The following is a 9,164-nucleotide window of genomic DNA, read 5'->3' on the forward strand; positions in this document are numbered from 1 at the left end:
AATGGAGAAAAAAAACAGAAAATAAATAGTGACGATGCGATCGAAGACATTTTGAGTTTTCTTGAAGCATGAAATTGTGTTTTATGGAGATTAAGTCAGAATTAGCTTTCAATAAATATTTTTATTGTTAAGTTATATTGCAGAGATTTAAAATTCTTCAGAGCAATTCTGAAGAATTTCTCCCCATAAAGAAAAGAAACCTCAACGCGGCACATTTTTTGTGTTGTTATCAGACACATTTAACGTGTTATTTAAAATATTAAAATTTGTGAAAGCTCTTCTAAAAGGTGAGCTGCTTCCCCAAAACTCTGCTGTTGGGCCGCTTATGAAAACCAACTCCGTAACGAATCTAGAATGAACGTTTCCACAAAAACTAGAACGCTAACCATATAAACAAATAAAGTAGAAAACACATTAAACGTGAACAATTCTTATAAAAACAAATAGTACTAATAAAAAACATCAGTATTACTTTTTTTAAAAAACATTATCATAATGCAGAAATATTACGGCCGGGTAAATGGAATGTTTTCCTTTTTAAATGCACCGTATTTTTAGACGTTACTACTGATGATTTCATTCTAAATTAAGTCTATATTGCAATAAAGAAACACTCGCACAGTATTTGATTAATAGTCATGAAAGTCGTAAATGCGCAGGCTGAAGGTTAAAAAGCTTCAAAGTTTACTGCTTTCCTGCAGCTCGCTACAACATTTCTATTTATTCCTCCTCCTTCTTGAATAAAACCACCGTTAATAAAAGTACATTTATCACCACTCCATTAAAGCGTTTACCTCCGCGCGTAAAACGGTTCAGTGACGGTGTCGCGTGCACGTTTAACATTACGCCGCCCGTGTCACTGACGTGCGTTTGTCCGCCGCGGGTCGCACCAGTGTGTGCGCGTTTGTGCGTGCGTGTGATGTGGTTTTGTCTCTACGCATCGGCGCGTGCCGACAGGATGAAAATAAAGAAATAAAAGAGGAAAATAGGAGTGAGGGCCCCGGTTCGATCAGTGAACCTCAGCACGAGCCTCCTCACACGTGTGTGCGCGCGCGCGTGTGTGTTTTGATTGAAATACTAAAATGAAAAGAATGAGGGGAAAAGAGTGTGTGTTGTACACACACACTATATATAAATATATATATGAGTGTGTGTTGTACACACACACACTCTTTTCAGTCATACATAGTACATAATGATGTATTATTACAAGACTCATAAATGCTTATTAAATGTCATTCATGTTTTAATGTGACAAACTCAAATTATTATAATTCTTATATTGGCCAATAAAGGTCTGAATACTAAACTACTATACTAAATTATATAATAATTCTCCAGAGAATATTCAGATAACAATAATATAATAAATGTAACAAATACTATGTGTGTGTACTTAATTACTTTTTTGTTGTTGTTTGTGCATTTTATTCAAAGATCCAGTGAAGCTGACCATCAGAGAGAAGTTCTTCCTAATGCTGGTCATCTGTGCCAGGGGGTCACCGTCTCCCCGTAAGTACATATCCTTCCTCCTCCTCCTCTCTGGAGACCCAGGATGAAGGCAGGACCCTCTGCAGGAACAGGAGGTCCAGAACCGAGAGGCAGACTGTCACACTCTGCTGCAGTAGAACAAGAACATGAAGGTTCCTCGTCGCTTTAAGGCTACAGAAGACAAAATACAAGACTTTTTAAATCAAACAACCCAAAAGTACATAAAGTAGTTTAAATAAGCTCCACCTTTTTATTCTGCCTAATAACTTTTATTCCTGGTACTTTAAATTATGTTTAATGCAGATACTTTTATTGTTTTACATGAAACTCGACAAACTGGTCACAACAGAGAAACAAAACGTTTGAATCGTATCACATTCATTTTTATGTACAAAATCCATTTTATTGTGATGTTTTCAAAAGTCTTCCTTATTTTTGTGGCATAATCATTTGGCTCCGAACCGTTAAAACATTGACAAATTTTTACTTTTGTGGCGTTTGGAGAAACCAGAACTAAAAAGACGAATAAATGAATGATGCAGAGACGGGCGCCGCGTCCCCTCAGCAGAACCCCACCCTCCGTCGGACCTCTCGGAGCACGGGGGCGGCGAGCTCTCGAGCCCTGCGGGCCCCCCGGGCCAGCACCGCCTCCAGGTGGGCCCGGTCCCCCCGCAGCCTCCAGATCTCCTCCCTGATGGGCGCCAGCCTCAGGACCACGGCCTCCGCCACCAGCGACTTGTAGGCCCCCGTGTCCATCCCCCGGGCCCGGGACACCGCCTCCTCCGGGCTGATGGCCGCCGCGGCGGCGTGGATGGTCACCAGGTTGGACACGCCGGGCCGCACCTCCGGGTCGAAGGACACCTCGGAGGTGAAGTCGGTGACGGCGCGGCGCAGCTTGAGGGCGATGTCGTCGGGCGAGTCGTCGAGGGAGATGGTCGCCATGGTTTGGGGGTCGGATTTGGACATTTTGGCGGCGGGGTCGCGGAGGGACTTGACCTTTCGTGTAGAGCCTGAGGGGGGAAATCGGTCATTAATACGGCCAGATTAAGAAACAAAAAATAAAAATAATCAAACAATTCTATGATGAAGATAATTATTCAACATTTGTTGTCCATTAAATAAAAAAATAAAAACTTAGATAAAGGTTTAAATTCACGCTCATTAAATACACACAAAATGAACTAAAGTCCAGCTCGTCGATGATCTTTAAACCCAGCGTGCATGTGCATGTGCGCGCATGTGCATGGCTGTGTGTGTGTGTGTGTGCGTGCGTGTGTGTATGGCAGTGTGTGTGTGCGTGGCTGTGTGTGCGTGTGTGTGTGCATGATCGTGTGTGTGTGTGCGTGTGCATGGCTGTGTGTGCATGGTCGTGTGTGTGTGCGTGCATGGCCGTGTGTGTGTGCGTCCTCACTGAGCAGGGCGGCGGGTTCGGGGAACAGGTCTCCGTAGCGGTTGTTGAAGATGCGAGCCAGATCCTGAGCCAGCTCCAAATGCTGCACCTGGTCCTCCCCAACGGGGACGTGAGTGGACCTGAGGGACAAAGCCAGAAGAGACGCCTCAAACACAACGAGACACACAGGAGTAAATAGTGACAGACTACAACTCCAGGAGAGAGTAGATATAAATGTCTGTATTGGGAAGGAATAGAAAAAACAGCACCTGATAATTAATGTATTTATTTATTAATGAATCAAATCATGATTAAAGTGAAATAACACACACACACAGACACACCTGTAGAGGAGGATGTCGGCGGCCTGGAGGACCGGATACGTGTACAGACCCACGCTGCCTTCGTTCTTCAGCTTGCTCTTCATCTGAGGGAAAGATGAGCTCAGAATAAGAAGTAAATAGACACCAAGTGTTCAATAAGGACGACGTGGAATAAAGGAGATAAACGAGTGGAACCCGTCTCACCTTCCACTGCGGCAGGTGACGGAGGCGGGGCATGCTGGTCAGACAGCCGAGGATCCAGGAGAGCTCGGCGTGCTCCGACACCTAAAGGGAGAGGGGGGGGGGGGGGCAGTTTGTGGTCATGGTTATAATGTGGTAATAATCACAATAATATTGTTTTTAAAAAGATCACAGAGCCACTGAATAATATCAGGTTTCAAATTGGGGTTGCTGAAGGGGCATGACGAAGAAGGAGGGGAGGAGAAGAGGATAGGTAAAGAAGAATGAGAAGAAGACAAAGGGGGTGATGAAAAGAATAAGAAGGAAAAAGAAAAAGAGAAAGAAGGAGGCAGCGAGGAAGAGGAAGAATACATCCGTATTCCATGTGTCTGTTGTACTTTTTCTCGTTTATGAAAACCAAAGGGAAGCCTCAGAGAGACAACAAATGAAACCCCTCAAACCCCAACATGGAGGTCTAAGCGAGGAGCGCCTCCGAGTGGCAGAGAGGAGAACTGCTCCTCCCTCAGACAGGTGCAGGCGCCTCCCACCTGTGATCACGGAGCAGTTGAATATTTAAGACTCCTTCACGTTTGGGCATCGATCGATCAGTGTTCCCATCATCAGGTAACATCTGCTCCAGATTAAATAGATGTTCTAAAGCGGCGATCCACAAACTCCTACGTTCTTTTCCCACAGGGGGGGGGTAAAATAAATGTTATTGTACAGAATTATACGTCAAATAACTTCTCCAGTTATTTCAATCCAAAGCACAAGCTTCTCCTGAACCTCGTGGACAAACACCTTTCACTAAACCCAAAGAAGTATTTATTTAGAAACCGGAAATAAAAGCCTAAATGTTACATAAACCTCGCTGAGACTTTTCCTTGGAAGACGGGGGTTTATTTTGAAAGGACAGAATGGATGCATAAAGGAGCATCTTTTTCCTCACTGCGAGGATACGCCGTCTTTCATACTCCAAATATCTGCTCCTTTTCTCCTCAGGGGCTGTTTCCTTTGGGCGCTCGTTGTATTTTTACACGTCGAGTCGCCTGCTGCCAAGTTATGTGGCATGAAGCTAAACGTGGGATGGAAATAGAACTCTGTGTGTGTGTGTGTAAGGGAGGGGGGGGGGGCATGAATGGATTCATCTCACACACACACACACACACACACTTCTAAACTCCAGAGAATCAAGCAGCTGATCGGATTCCTGTCTCCATCCTCCTGACCCCCTCGTGTTCATGTTCAGAGGTACCAGGTAACCAGCTGTGTGACATCATCAAAGAGTCCACAAGCATGTACACAAACTGATTAAGTGCCACGTGTGATACAAATGTATCTGTTAGAAACGTCACGGCTCGCTGAGTGAAGTCCAGCTTCCTGTGTTAAGGCTGCATTCTGTGCGGTGACCAGCAGGGGGCGACTGCTCTGGTCCCATAGAAGTCTATGAGAAAATTACTCGGCTTGGCAGAACAAAGCCAACATCCTCCCCCCCCCCCCCCACCTCCCCACCTGAGACTGCTGGAAGAGTATCGCCCGCTCAGGGTCGATGCCGCAGGCCAGCAAGCTGGCCGCCATGTCCAGGACGTTGCTCCTGAGCTGCGCCGGGTCCTGAGGCTGCGTGATGGAGTGCAGGTCCACGATGCTGTAGAGCACCGAGGGGTACCGGTCCTGCAGGCCCACCCAGTTCTCCAGGGCGCCCAGGTAGTTGCCCAGGTGGGGCACTCCGGTGGGCTGGATCCCAGAGAACACGCGTCCACCTCCAGGAGGCTCCTGCAGGAAAAAGGGGAACATTCTTTAATGCGATTCATTGATATTTTGCAAGTTAAAGACGCCAAAGGCCTGAATGTCACATGTTATCAGTGCTAGAGTTCCCCAAACACCATTAATAGAGCTCTACACAGAAGAGAAGAGTGTTGGGGAGAGAAGGGGGGGAGTGAAAAGGTGAGAAGGCGTGCAGAGGCTGAAGTGTCCATCAGCAGGTTTGAGCGGCCAGCAGCCGTCACGCTTCCATTAGCCACATGCTAACTCCGTGGCTAGCACCTCTGTCCTCCCCCAGACACATCCAGCACAAAGAATGCATCACCTCGCCGGCCAACCATAACAATCCTCACTTCAGGGCCTCCGTTACCACAGCGGCAAAGGAGCGGAGGGGGGGGGGGGGGGGGGGAAGACATTCACCAACATTTTAACCTTATTCAGCTGGAGCAGCGAGCCCCCCCCCCGTGTGGAACACCGCTGTGCAAACATCGGGTTTCTCTTTCTCCTCCTGGTGCTCCAGTTGGGCCGACCCCCCCCCCCCCCCCCCCACGCTGGAAGAGAAGTCCCAACCTACCAGACAACACGGTTAGAGGGCGAGCGCCGCGGCGTCCAACACCTCGAAGCCGCCACGCGGGAACATTTGGGATTCTAACTCGTGGTTTTTGTTGGACGGCGAGTAAGCGTTTGAGTGAGACCTGGGGGGGGGGGCACGGGTTCGGTTCCCGGCAGAGGCGTGGTGGCCTGGCCCCGGGTAAATTCCACCGGTGGGAGGGACGGCGTGGAGTAACAGGAAGCTCTGTACAATGTGTCCACAAAGCCTCTCAGACGCCAAATATGAGCCATTTAAGGTCCAATAGCCCATGGAGGGGATGCTACATGCTAACACCAGCTAACACCTTCACGCCTTCCGAAAAGTAATGTCTAAAAAGATAAAATAAAACTAAATTCTCCCCAATCCAGCTGTTGCGCAGACAACGTTGAGGTTTACATAATAATCGCTTAATCTTTTAAAAAGAAAATGGCGCGTTAATTTGTCAAGGTTAAGGTTGTTTGAGCTTGATGTGCTGATGAGTGACAGGCCATCTTGTTTACCCACCCCCCCCAAGCATGGACGGATTGAGTAACGACTGCTCGGAGGCCAGCGTGGGTCTCCATCTACTGGCGGGTGAGAGAGAGGGGGGTGGGGTGGGGGGGTAGGGGGACTTGGTGCTTATGTCATTACCGACGGGGTAATTGCACTGGAGGGCCATTGATGCCGAGAGCCTCTTAAGAGGTGTCAGGATTGATTTGGGTGCGGACGGAGGGCCCCTCAAACGCCCCCCACCCCCCACCCACCCCCTTTGAGTCTGGCTCATGTGTGTTCTCACCTCAAGCTGACACACCAAATGCATGTTCCCCCCCCCCCCCCCAGGGGAAGCCATTAGCCATGCAGACATGCTAATGGTGTCATTTGAGCCAATCAAGTGTCCAATGAGAGTCAACGCCACGGCGAACTAGCCGCCGGGCCGCCGCGCTGCTTTGGGTGGACACCTCCACAGTGGGGGGGGGGGGGGGTGTTGTGTAATGACAGATGAGACAGCGAAGGTTGTAAAGCAATTAATGGTTGACACTGAGTTGTTTTGCCTCCGTCCCGTTAATAAATGTTGAGTTGGGACTTGACAAAAACATGCTTTTCAAAACGCTCTTCCCGTACCAGCGGTAGCATCCCACAATGCAATGCGGCAGTGATGCCAACATTCATCGGACAATGGCGTAAAGCCCTGAACCGCTTCAAAACAGTGAGAATGCACTTGGCTCGGCACAAGATATTCTTTTTATACTCGTTCAGACTATGATTCGCAAAAATTACAGTTCGGCCTCATGAGGTTAGCGAGGGTTACCATGGTAACATGCTTCCAACTGGCAAGTAGAGATCTCAACAAGTGACGCGGCTCGTTTTAGCCAAAAAAAAGTTTTTAATTGACTGAATCGAACCGTCGGAGGTTGACCGAGGTCATTTGGGTTCATCCTACGGGGAGCATGAATGTCTGAAGAGGGAAAACATCCAATAAAACATCCAATGTGATGTTTCAGTCTGGACCGACCGGAGCTCCGTGGACAAGAAGCGCTTTTTTCTTACAGGTTTGATTCCTGCAGCGGCGAGCAGAACAAAAAAAAAAAAAAATCCCACTTAAAGAGTTAAAACCTGGAGTCTTTCCCGTATCCATCGTCACCACGGCGACGTCGGCCGTATGCTGAAGGCATTACGCCCCCAATGTGTCCGACACCAACGAGCTCCAAGGTCACACACACACACACACACAAATACGTGTGTGGTCATCTCCGTGGGGGCGGGGAGGGGGGGGGGGGGTCGTGTGCAGACATTCAGCACCAGCTCAGCTGTGAAGGTGTCCGTCCCGCGAGGATGACGGCTCGTTAAGGATCAGCAGCGGTGGAACGAAGGAGATAAACAAACAGCGGGCGGGTTTAATAAATGGAAAACCTTCATTCCAGGAGCAAACAGATCCTCCTCCTCCTCCTCTTCCTCCTCCTCTTCCTCAGGGATTCTGCTTCCAGGATTCCGTGGAAACAACGTCTCATTTTCCCTCTTCCTGGAAGCGCTTGATTGTGGGAAGTGAGCGACAGGCGCTGGATTCATCACACGAGGCGCGAAGACACGTTGACGGATCAAACCTCTGGACTCACCTTTCATCACCTTAGTGAACGAGGGCTTGCAGGTGTGCGACTGTTCAGGCGTCAAAGTTTAAACTCCTTAAAAGACCAAACATTGTTACTTCAAGGCGACGTCTCTGAAGCCTCCGCCATCTTCAGCGCCGATTTCAACACATCGCAGAGACGGAATAAATGGAAGGGGAAGGGGGGCATCGCCGCTCGACCCCCCGCCCCCCCGGTGTGAACTACACCATCAGCCCTTTGTGGGCCTGCTTGTGGGTTTGGACCCGAGATGCGTCACACAGACGGAGGGGTTGTGTGTTTTTTTTTTTTTCAGTTCCCCAGCGGGACGTCCCGACACAGGGTTCAGTGTTCCTCTTTAATGCCAGGCGCACCCCCCTCCCCCCCACCACCACCACCACCACCACCCCCCTGTACCCCATCAACACCGGCATCCTGCTGAAACACACCTGGACGCACCTCCACATCTCTTCATCTTCATCTTCCTCCCACTTTGGGGCCTGTTAGCGCCGGCGACCAACTGAGCTGCACCTCTGAGGTATCGAAGGGGAAATGGGGTTTAGTGTAACCCCCCCCCCCCCTCATCCTTAAAAGCCTGTGTATGGTTAGCCAAAGGAGGGGAGGGGGTGGGGGCACCACAGCTTGAAACAAAGTGCATACGACCACAGAGAAAAAGCATTGATGGATAGAAAGCACAACAAAATAGAGAGGAGGGGGAAGCGAGAAGAAGGCGACGCGGTAAAAAATAAAATAATAATATGACTAAAGGTGCGACTTAAGTCGAGTCAGGACCTTCTTTTCCCTCCTCCCTGGGCGAAAAAAAGGCCCCCGAAAGGAGCGTCTGATTAAATCTGCGGTTGACGTGTGGGACAGGCGAGATTGATGAGGTTCCTCCGGGTTTCACACTGTGCGCAGAGCGGGGGTCCGGGAACAGAACGCTGCAGTGTGGCGGGCCAGGGCTCGGGGCCCGCTCGCGCCGTGGGGTCCCTGCGGCTGATTAATGGGACCGGGGGCCCTTCAGAAAACACCACTCCACTCCCCCCCCCCGCCCCCCCTGCAGACAGGGGCCCACGACACTGCTCCAAAAATAACCCGGCAGGGCTGCAGACTTCAATGGGGGGGGGGGCAGGAAGCTTTAATGACCTCTCTAGTTTATGGGAAGTGACAAAGTTGACAGCTGATACCCGGCGTCCCGTTTTTCCAGAGAAGAGAGACGTGCTCCTCAGCTCACACGAACCCACAGAGGACATCTTCTCTCGCTCTTAATACGTGTAAATAAAAGTTATAACAAAATGAACCTTAGAGATGCATTTTATAGTCTTCTATTGTCTGCTCAGTGTAGGGTT

The 9,164-nt window shown here is 49.3% G+C and overlaps 1 protein-coding gene across 1 annotated transcript; it reads right to left on the reverse strand.

The window, feature by feature from the left end:
• Positions 1-1,770: 1,770 nt before the first annotated feature.
• On the reverse strand, positions 1,771-5,153 carry wars2 (tryptophanyl tRNA synthetase 2, mitochondrial). The gene is made up of 5 exons (XM_062565156.1): positions 4,897-5,153; positions 3,409-3,489; positions 3,226-3,308; positions 2,903-3,021; positions 1,771-2,501 (listed from the first exon to the last, which is right to left on the reverse strand). The coding sequence occupies exons 1-5, from the start codon at positions 4,960-4,962 to the stop codon at positions 2,053-2,055; spliced, it is 798 nt and encodes a 265-aa protein (XP_062421140.1). The 5' UTR covers positions 4,963-5,153; the 3' UTR covers positions 1,771-2,052.
• Positions 5,154-9,164: the final 4,011 nt, after the last annotated feature.

This window comes from Pungitius pungitius, chromosome 10 (assembly GCF_949316345.1).
Source record: "Pungitius pungitius chromosome 10, fPunPun2.1, whole genome shotgun sequence".
NCBI classification, from domain to species: Eukaryota; Metazoa; Chordata; class Actinopteri; order Perciformes; family Gasterosteidae; genus Pungitius; species Pungitius pungitius.